Here is a 17,438-nt window from a genome sequence, read left to right on the forward strand (position 1 = left end):
TCTCAAAGGTTAAAAGTATTTTAATATAATCGTATGACATTGTTTTACTGTGTGGCAAGTATTTCATGCATTTTCTCTAATCTGCATAATATTAAGGATTAAATAAATTATTAATTGTTTCAACTTTTATTCGAGATTTAGCTTTGGTGTTTGGTATTATAGAGAAATTTGCTATACTTTCAAAAGTGCTACTAACAATATTAATTTATACATAAAGTTATTAACTAAACGTTAATTATGTAAAAAATATGGGTTACTATATTAATTAGAGAGAGAGAGATAAATTGAGCAAAGTAATATAAATATTGTTATAAATGACTGAAAGAAAAGTTATAGGGCAGTTTTTAGGCCAATTAAAAAAGGCAAGAAGGTTGGTGCGCACTGGCGAAAAGGCGATGTTCTCGTGCGACGTTTGACAGCGGAGTCTCGGGCTGCGGCCTGCGTTCGCGTGTCGCGCGAGGGTCGAGTGGCGCGGGGCGCCATGTCAGCCATGTCTGCAGGAGGGCGCGCGCCCGCAGGCACCTCGCGCATGCGCCTCACCAGTGAGTCGACGCCCTCCTCCACAGTACACTCCTTGACCTCGCATCCTGTCCGAAGTCCTGGTATCCATCTCCACCGTCGTCCTCCATCTTGATCTTTGCGACATAACCTAGAGTCTATGTTGTAAACATGATTTTATTTTATTTTCTATATAAACATAAAATCGTGTTTATTTCTCTTTTAATCATAATTGATTAGTGTATACTATGTTTAGTCAATGTTTCTTACCAAAGTTTTTTTGTTGCACAAATTTTTATATATCGTTGATGTAATATTATTATTTCAATTGTTTAGCTAAAGAACAATGTGAAATATCTTGTATCCTGAACGCCTAGTAAAAATAATGTATCGAATTAAAATGCATTGAAAAGTTATTCAAATAATAATTAAGTGCGTTTCAGTATATCGTCTTTGATTTGTGAGAACGTACAATATTACATTACAATCGAATTTTAATTTATAAGCCTTGATAAGATTAATGGCTAAATTGTAACAATGGACTTACAGTTTTACAATTTATTCTCTAAATCTAGTAAGTGTAGTATATGTATGAACATTACATGCGTTAGCCCAATGCGTTACAACGGGCTAAACACAATCAACAACTACTTAGTAGTGACATTGCCTGAAATCAAAGTCTGTAATCAGTCACAGTTATGCAGGACTTAGCTTCATTTTATATAAACTATTCATCACAATATTTCAACGTAAGGTTAGGAAAATATAGGAAAACTTAAATCGAAATTATAATTATATAATAGTTACTAATTACGATCTTCCAGACACGATAAAAATTTAAAAATACAAGATTCGAACCCATATCTTTACCATCCTTGACCGCTGGTCTTATTATATAAGAGTCCAACAGTTTTTTCTAGATAACTGAAGCATATTTGCTTCATTTAGCACAAACATATTATATCCCTCTGATCATATTGAATAATATATTAGGTCAGACAAAAATATTTTTTACCACTGGTTAATTGTTGATGTAAGACAATCAAATTATTTCAATTCAACCCGCAAAGTGGTTGTGAAAATTAATAAATAAACATTCAAAGACTCAACCTCTAATCTATGATGAATAATACAAACATCTACAAGACGTTAAAGTAGTTATTGTAAAATACCATCATACATTTTCTATGCTTTTCTCCAGTAAATAAAATATGCGCCTGATTTTCCATACTACAATATTACATTACTGTACAACAGTTTCAATTTAATTTCTATGCGTCTCCGATGTAATATTTTTAAGAACATACAATAACTGCAAAGTAGCAACTTTAAATTTATTTCCGAATATATGGATATTCTTATTTACATTTTAAATAATGTTTTCGAAAGTCCCTTTATTTTTGTTCTTAAAAAGTAGTTTGTTCTTCTGAAATTTTGATTTTGTTACAACAGCTTTATGTTTTTCAACTAAGATTAATCCTCTATTTCTTTATTGATAAAGCAGATTTTGCTTCTACAATCAAAATTAAAAAAAACGCGTGGTAGTTAAAACTAACCTACCTGAATTGTTATTTTGTTCAAATATTTCCTTTCAGATGTTAAGTTGTGTTTTTATTTACTTGCTATTATTTATGTTATATAATATTTTTTTTGAATTGATATTATTTTTGTAAATCATTGAAATAGTTAATAAATGCGTTCAGAATAATCTCCCTCAAACTGATCAATTAGATACCATTATCAATGTTTTGTAATAGTTCATGACGAAGTATATGTGTAAATTATTTAATGGTCTTTTTTATTTTTCAGTATTGTGCGCGAGGAATCTCACCCGTAAAGACTGGTTTCGTTAGTATACATTTTAGATAAACAACTGTAGAGATATACAAAATTGTGAATATATCAAGTCGTCATTATTTTTTAGGTTTACCGGATCCGTTTGCTAAGATAACAGTCGACGGCAGCGGGCAGGTTCACTCCACTGAAACCGTCAAGGCATCCTTAGATCCCAAATGGAATTCATATTACGACTTATATTTGGGATCCGATGATGGTATAACGATAAGGTAGTAATCAATACAAATATATTTATGTATATTTTATCGATCTTAAATTAATAAATTAATATTATATTCAGTATATGGAACTATAAGAAAATACACAAAAAACAAGGATCTGGATTTCTCGGCTGTGTTCGAATCCACGCTTCAACTGTTCAAAGGCTAAAGGATACCGGATGTGAGTGTAGTTTGTTATCTATATAATAATATATATATATATATATATATATATATATATATATATATATATATATATATATATATATATATATATATATATATATATATATATACATATATATATATATACATATATATATATATTCATATATATACATATACATATATATATATATACATATATATATATATACATATATATATATATATATATATATATATATATATATATATATATATATATATATATATATATATATATATATATATATATATATATATATATATATATATATATATATATATATATATATATATATATATATATATATATATATATATATATATATATATATATATATATATATATATATATATATATATATATATATATATATATATATATATATATATATATATATATATATATATATATATATATATATATATATATATATATATATATATATATATATATATATATATATATATATATATATATATATATATATATATATATATATATATATATATATATATATATATATATATATATATATATATATATATATATATATATATATATATATATATATATATATATATATATATATATATATATATATATATATATATATATATATATATATATATATATATATATATATATATATATATATATATATATATGTAAGCTTATTGCAAAATTAAAATACTTTTATCTTATTTTAGATCAACGACTGGAATTATGCAAAGCTAATTTCGGAGTGGAGGCCATTCGTGGACAAATTATAGTCTCTCTGTTGTCGCTGGACAACGGAGGCATTGGAGTTCATTCGCCGTTGGCCGTGGTGCAGCCTACTGGAGACATTCGTTCGCCGCGCGAACGCTCGCCTCCTCCGGCTTCCGCTCCTCATCTACCGCACGGATGGGAACAGAGGACTGCTAATAACGGAAGGTATTATAATATGGCTTTGATTTTTTAAAAATCTGTAGAAGTGCAGTAGACCCCCCAATAACACGGTAAATTGGGGACTTGCTACTTGGGTGTCCTTTACTTTATGTGTGAGCGAGCCAAAGCGAGGATATTTCACCATACATGCCTGATTCGTACGTACGTATTGCAAAAAATTTTATGAATATTTTCTAGTCACCCAACTACACGCACCCAAATAGCACGTTCCCAATTTACCGTGTTATTGGGGGGGTCTACTGTACTGAAAATAACTCCACTTTCTATTGCTATCTGATTTTAAAAGTTATAGCATCAGTTTAATGGGCACTACAGCCATTTAACCGGTTTTGTGCCTCAATGTGTATTACGTATCAACACGCTCAGTGCTGCCTATTTTTAGATTTAAAAAAGGTCAAATATTTGGAAAGCACGGGTTGACCCTCTTCACATCCCTAAAAGGTCTTAATGACATAAATCATTTAATCAAGCGCTTAATATTTATTTTATATTTTACTTGCGAATGACATTATGTATGGACATAGTGACAGTCCTGGTGCGGCTCAAGAAAACAAAAAATAATTTCGTGGTTTTAAAACTTTTAATGCTTCTTCATAAATGACTATAAATCGAACATGGCTTGTAATATTTTTTTGTGAGAGAAAAGTCTCGTACGGTACTAGCGTCATGACTGCACCGAGAGACAAAATGCTCGTGCGGCATTAGAAAGGTTAAAAAATAGTATCATAATGTGAGTTTCATTGATGATTAAAAAGTTACTTTTTGCTAAAGATTAAATTAAAATGCACTGTAATATTTTTTCATTTGGTGTCTGAAAACCCTTGCTCTTCAATGTTTTAACAAAAACTAAATGAATATTTTTTATTGATTAACATACAAATATTGATAAAAATATATATCATAATCTTCACATTTTATACAAAATATAATTTATTGTCTAATATGTTGATATTCTTTTCAGAGTCTATTATGTTAACTTTGTAACGAGAACGTCTCAATGGATTAAACCGACTCGCCCAGCGGATGAATTGGAATTACCTTTACACACGAGGAGCAATTCGCACGGAGGCTCAACGAATACAGCTTCGATGTCAGCGCCTTTGCATCACATAACTTGTGGCAGTATCAACGAGGCGTTCGACAACAGCCAGTTCCCATCCACGCCGAATCGACCGAGCCTCGACTTATCTCTCCCGTCGACCCTGAACGTTTCGCCCAAACCGGACGACAGTGAGAATCCCAACACCCACCAGATCACCCACAACAAACTTAACTCTATTCAGAGCCTATTTGAACAGATAAACGATAAGAGTGCACCGATCATTAACAAAGTGGAAGTGACTGAAAACTCAAACAATAGCAATAATCTAACGAATAACAATAAGATCAATATCGATACAAGTAATGTAAGTGAAATGAAAACTACGGACCGACAGCAAGACCATAGGATTTCGTCCGACGAAGTGATAGCCAATTCAAATTTTCAAAGTGCTTCTAGTTCCAGCGCCGTTAGTCCGACGAGTCCGAAGAACACTTCACAATCTGAAATCATATCGTACATTTGTAGAACCAGGTTTCCGAATCGTGCGGCCAATGGTTCAAAATCACCGAAAAGGACCTCGCAAAATGGTACGTGCGCGAACGGGGAAATCGATTCGGCACCGACTGGCAGCGTTAAGACTTCGGACGAGGTAGCGGAATTGAATAAAGCCAACACTGGATCACCGTGTTCACAAAAATCTGATACAAATTCTGCAACCGACTCTCAAAATATTAACGGCGCACATGCAACACGGTTAGTATTTGTTAGAGAAGTTATTTACTGAAGGCACAAGTATTTGCCGTTAGTTTGAATAAATATTCGCATCAATTAACATATCTATTTAGTTCAAAATTTTTACTTCTTAGTTTAAACAGATTGTTACCAGGTGTCTTTATTTTGGATTGTTGTCTCAATCACATATTCATTCAATGCATTCACAAATTCCATTGCACAGTTTTAGGGAATCAAAATTTTCTAGCAGCATAATAGGTTACTGATAAAAATTTAAAAATATATCAGTGTTTGGAAATTCTAGTATTGAATCAATACCATATTATTGTAATTTAAATAATTATTTTTGTACATACCTTCATATTTTTTTCAATCGTTCTAGAAATCCACAGCAGACTATGTAAAAAATAAAGTTTTTGGTGAGACAGAAACAAAACAATTAATTTTTATTATATAGATTCTGTCTGTTGAGCTCCAGGTTTTCAGGCTTTTGTCCTTTTCACATAGGTTAAACTATTGTTTTATTTTTTAGGCCTGAATCTTTAGTTTTAAATTCAACACCTGAAAGGCCATCAAAAGAACAAACTCAAAGATGGTCAATGGACGGCAGACAATCGGGAGCAGCAGGAAATAAAAAATCTGTATCGGAAAGATCCAGACCTACGCCAAGAGCGAATCCAGTTTCAGTACAAAAACACCAACACCTTTCACAAGCGAGTACTAAAGACTTGCCACCCGGCTATGGTGAGTAAAATATATTTCAAGTCTAGAATCAATATCATAATGAGTTTGATGTAAATTTTTGCATTTGAATTAACACTTAACCGATGGGGGTCAAGTATTTTCTATCTGCTATGTTCTGTGATGGTAATCTACACGACAGGTAGAATCTTCCCTTTTGGACATCTAATATTTAACGACGGGTTCTGTAGTACAAAACTAAAGCTAATTGTGTTGCCTTCTATGGAATGAATATTTGTCTTTTTTTTTCATTTTATTTTAATACATATAAGATATCCTCGATGAGCAAAAGTAACTCATTTTTAGAAAATTTTCAATACCTAATATGTGTGACCTAGCTTGATTTAAATTAATCATCACGATGTAATAATAAGGGAATGTAATAATTAATTTTTATTTCCGGCGAATCACATGTTGAGAACCACCTAATAATGACTTGAATTGATGCATTGATACATTTATAACATGTCTAGAAAAATTCAACAAAATATTCTGACTGTATCAAAAGATACATAAATTTAAATAAAAAAGGTAAAATTCGCGAAGATTTGCAAAAAAGTGCCGGTATTTAGCGTAAGTCTGGTAGTGAAACTGCCGGTCGGTAAAGTGTTAAGATTTTTTATATTAAGAAATTTAGAAATACTTTAAATCGTTTTTTAATACTATATTTATTTAATATACTTAAATTTTAAATACTATTTATGAACTGCCTTATTTATGAATAAAAATTGTATACTGAAATATTTTGTTAGACGTTAATTTTCGTCTAGTTTCGTCGTAAGTCCGTCGCTTAACCCTTTGGACGCGATAGTCGACTACAGTCGCTCAATTGATTTTTTTATCTCTTTACGCAAAAATCAGTAAAAAAAAAATGTTTTTAAGAAAAAAATTTTTTTTGTGAATAAACATAAAATATCATTTTAAATAAATTAATATTAAAAAATCAGAACATTTAAACACAGAACCAAAGTAAAATTTGAATTTTTAAAAAAAAAAAATTTATATTTATTTTTGATTAACGCGTCCAAAGGGAAGCCGCAGTGCCGAAATAACGTCCGTCTTCTACGGCGAGCGCCAGTCTATTCCACCCTGCCACCCTCTGACCATGACGCTGGCCCCCTTCCCTTAGCCATTCCTTTGGGTTGCGCGCGTCATACTTTTCGCCTTGCTGCTCCGTGGTGTAACAATTTACATATTTTTTTCAGTAATAAAAAAATTCTTAAAACAATAAAATATTTTCTAATAAAAATCCTTATTATTTGAGGTTACATTTTAAGATGGGGAAGATTATTTATCTAAATTTAAAGCAAAACCATTTCAACTTTTACATGTCTTCGTAACATACCTAAAATACTAATAGAAATAAATTTAGCCCAAAACCATAATATAAATAGAAATGGGCAAACCAGAATATACAAAAACATTTATCTATGCAATTTGAATTTTTTTTATAGGGCGATTTCAAAAATATAAGTTAAATAGTAAGGTTAAAACAATGGTTTTGTGGCTCTTTTAATTGTAGCTTTAGGTAGGAAAAAGGTTTAAAATAACTTATATACATACCAACGACTGAAAATAGTGTACAAAATTACAATATACTTTTATGATTTGATGAAATGTTTTAAAAATATGTTATTTCTTGTTTTAAATCATTTAAATCAATATGCATGCCGCGTGTTTGATACCACTGCTTTACATAATTAAAATTAGTCGTTCAAAAACTGTCTCATGTCATTGTCATACTAACTGAGTAATAAGTTCACAAATTAGATTACTTTTTCAAGCATCATAATGTCAACAACGATTTTTGTTAGCATTTATTTTATAATGTTGCTTAGCACCCAAAGAGTTAAATAAAAATAAAACACATTTTAGTAATTAGGTTTCAGTTTTAATTTTACGCGACCCACCGATTGGAAACCATTGATAAAATAATTTTAACAAATGTTCCAATACAAGTCAAAACTTTTAACCAATTTTTATTTTATTATTTCTTTTAATTCAAAACTTATATTTATGCTTTTAATTTTGCGTTATGCGAAATACTCGCAGAACGCAGGCGGCGAAAAAACGACCCATTAAGTGTTATCATCATAAATAGTTGATGTCATTTATTTGCTCTACATTTACACAATATTGCTACAATTTGCTACAATATGTACTGAACTAAATAATATTTTTGTAAATTTTAGAAATCCGCACAACACAACAAGGACAAGTCTACTTTTACAACATCAGAACAGGTGTTTCTACTTGGCACGATCCAAGAATCCCACGCGGCTTCAGTCCTCCCGTCTCCTTGGATTCTCTGGGACCTCTTCCTCCCGGTTGGGAGAGGAGGGAGACTTCCGGCGGGCGCGTTTATTTCGTCGATCACAACAACAGAACCACTCAGTTCACAGATCCACGGCTCAATTCACAAATTGTTTCATTGTTACAAAAGCAACATCAGCCGCCGCCATCGCATAATCCATCAACTTCCACGGCTGACACCAGCGTAAATGCTAATTCTTCGATCATCAGTGCAGCTAGTTCTCAAAATGCGACGATTACGAATGAAAATTTATCGATTTCAGAGTCTAATGGCTCACAATCTAATAGAACATCGTTGAATAATTCATCAACTTCTCAAAATAATAGTAGTCAACCTAATACAGTTGTAACTTCTGCTATCGTCAACGCGAGTAGAAATGCAATGGGGGATCTCGAAGATATTATTAATGTCAGGCGAATATCGAGCGATCCTGTGCCAAATAACGATATTGGTAGAATACCACGTGAACTTTCAATGTTTAACGAAGCTTTACCTTCGAACCGAGATTCTTCTACAGTTTTCACCAATGAGGCTTTGAGCGTACTGGACGAATCTTCGAACCGAGATTATTTACCAATCACTAATGAAGAATGGGGCATATCTCCTAATCGAAACTCTTCTACAACCGTTGCCAATGATGCGGATATATCTCCAAATCGAAGTTTTCCTTCAACAATTGCAAATGAAGTGTCGAGCATTCCAGAACTATCCCCAAACCGAATCGATGCATTGAGTATACCAAACGGACCTTCGGTCACTATACCTGAAGCTCCCTCAAATCGAAGATATTTTGCGACTTGCACCAATGACCTTTTGGATATATCAAACGGACCTTCTGTCGCTATACCGGAAGGTTTTAACGTACCGGAAGCTTCGTCGAATCGAAGATATCTTGCGACCTTAGGCATATCAAACGGACCATCGTTCACCAACACCGCCTTGTCTTTACCTCCAATACCCGGTCAAAATGGAGCCGAGATAAATGGTGAAGGTAACGATTTGTTACCAAAGTACAGGCGGGACTTGGCAAGCAAATTGAAGATGTTGAGAACTGAGCTGTTTGCTCTGCAGCCGCAAAGTGGACATTGTAGACTTGAAGTAAGTCCAGTTGTTTTATATTATTAATAACTTATTGGTATTGATGACAAAAATGATTTTTAGGTTTCGCGCAACGAAATATTGGAAGATTCATACAGGCTAGTGATGAAAATGAGACCCAAGGAGCTACGTAAACGCTTAATGGTGAAGTTCCGAGGCGAAGAAGGGCTTGATTACGGAGGCGTTGCTCGCGAGTGGCTCCATTTGCTCTCCAAGGAAATGCTTAATCCACAATATGGACTGTTTCAATACAGCGGTGGTAGTCAATATTATCTTCAGATAAACACAGATTCAGGTATTATTTATTATTTTAATAATATTGTCGGATGGGTTTTAAATTCTAATTTTTTCAAGGTGTCAATCCAGAGCATCTCTCTTATTTTCATTTCGTTGGCCGCATTTTGGGGATTTCCGTATTTCATGGTCACCATTTGGAGGGCAGTTTCACAATGCCTTTTTATCGTCAGCTCTTAGGCAAACCTGTCACTCTCGGCGATATTGGAGATGTAGATCCTGAGTTGCATCGCAGTCTGACGTGGATGTTGTTAGTGTATTTATTTTTATTTATTTTTTTATTATCTTAAAAGTAAAATAAAGTCTAAATATATTTTATTTCTTTTAGGGAAAATAAAATAGCCGGAGTCATAGATACCACTTTTCAAGTTGAGTTTAACAGCTTCGGCGTTCTGAAAGTGCACGAGTTGAAACCTGGTGGTGGTACTATTCCAGTGACTGAGAAGAACAAGAAAGAATATGTGAAACTCTACGTCAATTATAGATTTATGCGTGGAATTGAACAACAGTTTCTAAATTTGCAAAAAGGTATTCTTGTTTTTGTGTTTTTTATATTTTTAAATTGAATAAGGAGGATGGTAATTTTGCATATAAATCTTTTCATAGTTATAATTGCTGCCCCCCATTTTTTATTTTGAGAAATTATCACTTTTAATTTAGTAGTGTAGTGAGAAATTTATCAATTATTTTTTAATTATCAATTCTAATCAATATGTAATTATAAAAAAAAGTTCTTTTTGTGGGTTATTAAAAATCTAATATATCGCCTATTGTCTAACGAATTATACAATCTTTTATACTTGGAATATTCATCTTTATAAAGATTATATTCTTATTGGTGAAAAATATTTTGATTTTTTCTCAAAAAATATTTTTAAATAAATTAAATAATCATAAAAATATCAATTAAAATGAAACTATGTATTTTAATATTTTATTTGTAATAGGATTTTCCGAGCTGGTTCCGCCAAATTTTCTCAAACCGTTTGATGAGAAAGAATTGAAACTCATAATTGGCGGGATATCGCAAATCAACGTAGCAGACTGGAAGCAGCACACGCGACTGAAGCACTGCACTTTAGAAACGCCGGTTGTTCAATGGTTTTGGCAGGTCAGTAGCGTCCGTTTTTAATGTGAAACATCTTTTTGATTTTGTTTACTATGTAATTTTTCATTCAATAGGTTGTTGAGAGCTACGGCGATGACATGCGGGCTCGCCTGCTGCAGTTCGTGACAGGATCGAGCCGAGTGCCTTTGCAAGGATTTCGTGGGCTGCAGGGTTCGACGGGAGCGGCCGGTCCCCGCTTTTTCACTATACACTGCGTGGAAGTGTCGCCGAGCAGCCTGCCTAAAGCTCACACGTGTTTCAATCGGATCGATATGCCGCCATATCCTACTTATAAAATTCTATACGATAAGCTGACGCAAGCCGTCGAGGAGACGTGTGGCTTTGCCGTGGAATAGTATCTTTATCATAATTATAGTATACCAGATGCGTATACTGGCTCTGTATATACATAACAATCATTTTGCAACCCGAGCGACGTTTTTTTATAAGTTTCTCTTCTAATTGAAGCGATAAACGAAATGTTTATTTTTGTAAAAATTGTATCTTTAAGCACGTTTCGTTTGTGCAAAGACTGCTATGCGAGTGTTTGCGTTTTTATTTTTGATACATATATAATAGTTTTTTTTATTATTTAATATCGGCCATAAAATTATGTCTGTAATGTCTAACGAATGATTATGGAATTGTTTGAAAAATGATGAGTGTACGAGAGCTGTTCAAAAAATTCATGAACTTTTATAATTTGCGTTAAATTTATTTACGTTACCTGTGAAGATGTCGGCATTATCTTTTATGGCGCCATCATTTGCTCTCTTTGTTTTCGGGATTAGAAACCAGGTTTTATCTTCAGTAGCAGTTCTTTCTAGGAAGCCACAAGTCACAAAACGAGTGACAGTGCCGCTATTACTTTCTGTTGCAAGTCTGAGTCGTACTGCTAACTCTCCACCCTTCAAATTAGACTTATTTTTTCTTTGATTAATGATCAAAATTAAATGTCAATGGATATTGATCTAAAACAGGACAGTGAAAACTATAATAATTCAACAAAGGTAAGGTTTTTTTAAATTAGGGTGAATTAATAACACTACAAAGTCGGATTGATGCCTAATTTTAAAAGTTCAGGAAATTTTTAACAGTATGTATTATAGTCAGACAGCATTTATTTTTAATTAAAAGATTTATCAGAAATTAATAAGGATTTCAAGAGTCTTACAAGAAAGACTGAGTATAGGAACGTGAGTTATATTATAAAAATTTACATACTGCTTTGTTGTGAAGTAAAATTTAAGCATTTATTTTATGCTCATACGTTTCTTAGATATACAACGAGAGCGTAATTTTGTTGCCGATATAAAGTTGAATAAGCATAGGTTTAGGGAGTGATTTGTCTTTGTTGAAAAATGCACAGATGTTCGACTGATATTTTTATATGCGAGTCTTCGAAAAAAATTCATAAATCTCGTAGCTTATATACGACCTTGCAGTGGGGTTGCAAGATTTTGTTTCTTTCATATTGTGTACATTTATTTATGCGTAAAGATTGTAAATGACATTTTTAAATTTTCTAGGAATCATATTTATAATGTTTAAAATTTATTGTTGATTGTAATGTTATTATAGCTAAAAAAATTGTGATAGTTTGTTGTCGGTCGAGTGTTATTATATTGACGTAGAGGGAGAGCGCTCTCAAAAAAATGTAATCAAAAGCGGATAAGTTCGTTTTGTATACCGTTAACATACCATGATTTATAGTGACGCTGAGACTTTATTAGATGTTAGTCAATAATTTGTTCAATTTAGCAATAACGTGAGATAATAGAAATTAGTGCAAATTAACAATTTTTCAGTATTTTTTATTAGAGTTTAAATGGCATACATGTATTTTCTGTTACATATAATCGTATTATATAATATATAATTAAGTATGAACACATCAACACAAATTATTGTTAAAATCTATAAATATTGTAAAATTGTTATGAAATAATAGCACAAATTTATATATAAATCAAAAATAGTATGTTGAACGATGATTATATAATACGATTCATTGACTATGCATATAATAATATAATAATGAATAGACTTAATCCTAATATATTAAAAATATGTATATGGGAGTCACTCTAATTATCATTATTAATAAAATAAAAATAATTTTTGACGACTTCAATATATACGTATTGTAAATTATTTTCTGTACTATACCTAAATCATATATAATATACACTAATTTTGTGCCTTTATGAATAGTTATATATTTTTTATACTCGATAATCTAAATACGCGTTTTTTGTATTGTCTATTTTCATTTCCATTTTTTTTACAAATTAAATGTGTTCTGTTCAATGTCCTATTTGTACTTGTTTTTATAATTAATGTTGTTAAAAGTATATATTTTTTCAATATGCACGTTATTAAATATTATTATTATTATTATTTTAAAATTGCATATATCAATTTCTGATTTTAAATATATAAATGTCTGTTGTATGTATAAATGATTTACAATAAGACTTACGTATTTTTTTGTTATTCTTAGGTTGTATTTACCGTAAATGCTCGGGACAATGTCTCTCATATACTACACTATATTAATTAACGAAATAAATTATTTTACTAAATATATCACACATTCCAATTTGCAATATCTTTGTACTAACACTCTATACCTATATATTAAATATATAAAAGTTAGTATGGATGATGTTATTTAATAGCGTATTTAAAATAGCTGATATCAAGAGCAGTGTATCTATATATTTTTTTATATGTACATAATGTACTTTATTATTTATTTTTAATTAAATTTAAAAATGGGACATTTTTTTGTTCACAATTCTGTCTTATCGTGCAATATTTGACTTCATTCGCAATAAATTTGCTTTTCATCGCGAATCGCAAATATCTGGTTACGGTTCTTAAATATGGGGCCTTATGGGTTTAGTCGGACAGTGCCTAAATAGTTTCTGGGTAAATTGTTAATAAGTGTTGAATAAAATTAAATAAAAAAGTGATTTATTAATGTAGTTAAATTGAAAATATTTATAGAACAAATATATACCACATCGGTTTAATTGTAAATGTTAAAATGTGTGAATGATGTATGAAAGTTTTTCGTATTAAAAAATATATATATATTAAAACATATTTTTTTTCATTTGAGTGTTGAACAGCGGCACGTATTATTATTATAATAATTTTTAAATGCGTATTTTTAACTATTTTTACTCTTCGATTTGTGATTTGTGTATAATTTTACTTTGATGTATATAAAGCCTATATTTGAATGTGTGATACGATATATTTATATATATACATATGATAAGAAAACGGAATTGACTGTCTCGAGATGTAAAAATACTCGTTTTATTACTATCCTTCAACACTAATTAAAATCTATATGCAGTGCTTTTTTTAAATGAATATCATTGCAATAGAAAAATCAATTATACAAAAATGAACTTTATTATATACAATCATCAGATTTATTGAAGCAATTTTAACTGCTGCTATTGTCACAAAAAAGCCCTGCTTATGAGATATATCTACATATTATAATATATATATATATATATATATATATATATATATATATATATATATATATATATATATATATATATATATATATATATATATATATATACATACACACATATATATATATATATATATATATATATAAACTGTTTATGTCACTATTTTGAAATAAAAATAAAACATGATTAATAATTCATTCCTTTTTTTATTATCAAACACTTCTAAAAGTCAACCTAAGAATTGATTAGGTGCTATACTTTTATGACTATTTGTTCGATTATAGTATTGTGGTTAATTAAGACATTTTAAATTTAATACAACTAGAAATGATGATACTAAGATAAATAGAAGCACACTCAATGAAATAGGCAAAAAATAATATAAAGAATATATTTTATTGATTTTACTAGTTAGGTTAATTCAGCTTATAATTATATTTCATACTATTTATTTTCAAATCTTCACAAATTTATTGACATTTCAATATTTCTCTCCCCCCCCCCTCACTGACCCCTTACTTAATAAAATTTTATAACGCAAATGACCATTCCCGCAGTTTTGCGTTTTTAACTAATGGTGAATATCTGTAGACAAACTGTGAAACATTTTCATTTAAAAATGTGTACACAGCTTAGCTAAATACTAATAATAAATATGTGATATGCTACAGGATTTTTGATTATTAATTAGAGCGACAGGCGTAACTGTTGAATTGTTAAAACGACTGTTTCATTATTTAAAAAAAAACTTTTGACTGCATAACAATATAGTATTTATCTAATACACTATACTACTTATACAAAAATAATGAAACAGCCATTGGGAAACAATTGCTTAATTTATTGCTGTATAGTTTTAATTTGCATATATTGTTGTATGTTGATATAGAAATGCAGATTTATATCTACTATTTTTAATAGAGCATTTGCTAGGAATCAAATTACCAACGTTTGAATCTCTCGGTACATAGTTTATTTCACGTCCCTACTAATAAAATAAGATTCTTACTTATTGTAAGTCATAATGTTGTTTTAAAAGTATTAATATGGACACTTGATAACTGAGCATTTCCACTGAACCATTTTATTACTTTCGATTATTGCTAACTTCAGCTTACAGGTTTATTAATACATTTTTGTGACACGATATAAAATAATCGTTATCTTTAAGATCGATATTTTCAGTGTCCTGATGGACAGTACAATACATAAAGTTTTATGATTATAGACCCAGAACGAAGGAGACTCCCCTATTTATAACATTATGTAATTAGAAAATGTTGAAACAATAAGGTCGCTGTCAAAACTACGAACGAATGACCCTATGGTTTGCAAGAACACACCCATTGAGCAGCGACGAAACATCAGTTCTTTAACGACTACTCAATGAATCTTGACTCTATCGCATTAGACACCGCCGCCCGACACTGAGACCTAATTTATATCTATATATTGTTTACGTATGTATACTAATTGTGCAATGAAATATAATATATACTAGATAGATCCACCAAACGTTCAGCTAACTGACAAAGTCACTCTTAAAGCCAGAAAGCGGTAAAAAATATTGTATAATATATTAATTATAGTAAGAAACACCTTTACATATTTATATATACATATGTATAGTACATATCAGTGGCGTAGCTAAGGTATGTGCCGTCCAGGGCGTTCCTTAAAATTGCCCCCCCCCCATACATTTTTTGCAGGGTCATAAAATCTGCATTTCTTAAAATAATAAATTGCTTATTATTAAGCTTTTGTTATTCGTGGATTTATAAATGTTTTAGTGCATTCATGGTTAAGAACCACACTAGACGATCCCATCGCGAATATGCCGCCCCCAAGCAAGTGCCGCCCGGGGCGGCCCTCCCCCTACATACATATATACATATGTATGTATGTATGTATGTATGTATAGAAAAATCCTTATGTATAGAAGTGTACATATTTCTTGCTTGCTTTGCTGGAGAGAATTTTTCTATTCATATTGACTGACAAAATCCTTGATATTCATTAGCAAATCTCTCAAACTCATTTATAATCTACAAAATTAATTTGTATAATTATTAAAAAAATTAATACAGTTTTTGTGTGCGATTAATATATTCATTAATCCATTTATAACTATAGATGTAATAATGTAAAATCAAATTTTTATTTTGACTGTAGTACCACTATCCAAGGTCGAACAGTTAGTTTTCTACAATACCGACGCGAAAATTGAATGGATTCTAACTTCGCAAATAGACTTCTTTGCTTGTAGAATGCGTCCTCTGTTCGTCCGAGCGTGAATTATGTATACTTAGTAATCGAATAAACTTATTTATTTCAAGTATCGAAGAAATGAGCCATATGTATGCGGGTAGACATTCGGCCGCTTTTTCACGGCTCGTGACCTCACTCTCATCTCGAAATGAGCGTGACGTCACAAAGGCTTCAATTTGATAATAATTTAGTGTACCATGCCAACTTGCCATTGTTGCGATGTTCGAGGCTAACGGTGCCTCATTGTGCGTTCAGAGTAGTTTTTGACAGAAAAACTAAAATGGCACACACTGTTTATTTTATAATGTATGTGAAAAATAAGCAGTTTTTTAGTTTACTAAAAGACCGGAAAATTTGCAAAATCCTTTCGAATAAAAAACGAGTAAACTATGTGTGTTTATCTATTTTACACTAGTACTAAGAATATGATTTTGAGGAATATTTTCTCAAGCATTTTTCCAAATGGATATTATGGTGCAGGAATGCTTAACCTTTTAGTAGTGGCGATCTACTGTTATATTCTCTGATTTATAATATATGTATTGTTAATATTATATAACAGGGGTCGCCAAACTTCATGCCAGTACGAGTATCATACAAGAATCTCAAAGAGCCGCAATAATTTTA

The 17,438-nt window shown here is 30.8% G+C and overlaps 1 protein-coding gene across 2 annotated transcripts; it reads left to right on the plus strand.

The window, feature by feature from the left end:
* The first annotated feature begins 380 nt into the window (after window positions 1-380).
* Smurf (SMAD specific E3 ubiquitin protein ligase) lies at window positions 381-13,247 on the plus strand. Of its 2 annotated transcripts, none has more exons than XM_088200029.1 (13): window positions 381-542; window positions 2,308-2,346; window positions 2,423-2,564; window positions 2,636-2,736; window positions 3,471-3,696; window positions 4,673-5,506; window positions 6,018-6,229; window positions 8,419-9,638; window positions 9,702-9,933; window positions 9,993-10,182; window positions 10,261-10,460; window positions 10,880-11,043; window positions 11,115-13,247. In XM_088200029.1, exons 1-13 carry the CDS (start codon window positions 482-484, stop codon window positions 11,394-11,396), a joined length of 3,903 nt encoding a protein of 1,300 aa, XP_088056155.1. In that variant the 5' UTR covers window positions 381-481; the 3' UTR covers window positions 11,397-13,247. The 2 variants fall into 2 exon arrangements, with proteins under 2 accessions (XP_088056155.1, XP_088056154.1); XM_088200028.1 differs by having other exon boundaries at window positions 9,993-10,188; window positions 11,115-12,696.
* Window positions 13,248-17,438: the final 4,191 nt, after the last annotated feature.

The sequence above is a fragment of the Plectrocnemia conspersa genome, unplaced genomic scaffold (assembly GCF_051122295.1).
Source record: "Plectrocnemia conspersa isolate PC_06_02 unplaced genomic scaffold, ASM5112229v1 ptg000012l, whole genome shotgun sequence".
NCBI classification, from domain to species: Eukaryota; Metazoa; Arthropoda; class Insecta; order Trichoptera; family Polycentropodidae; genus Plectrocnemia; species Plectrocnemia conspersa.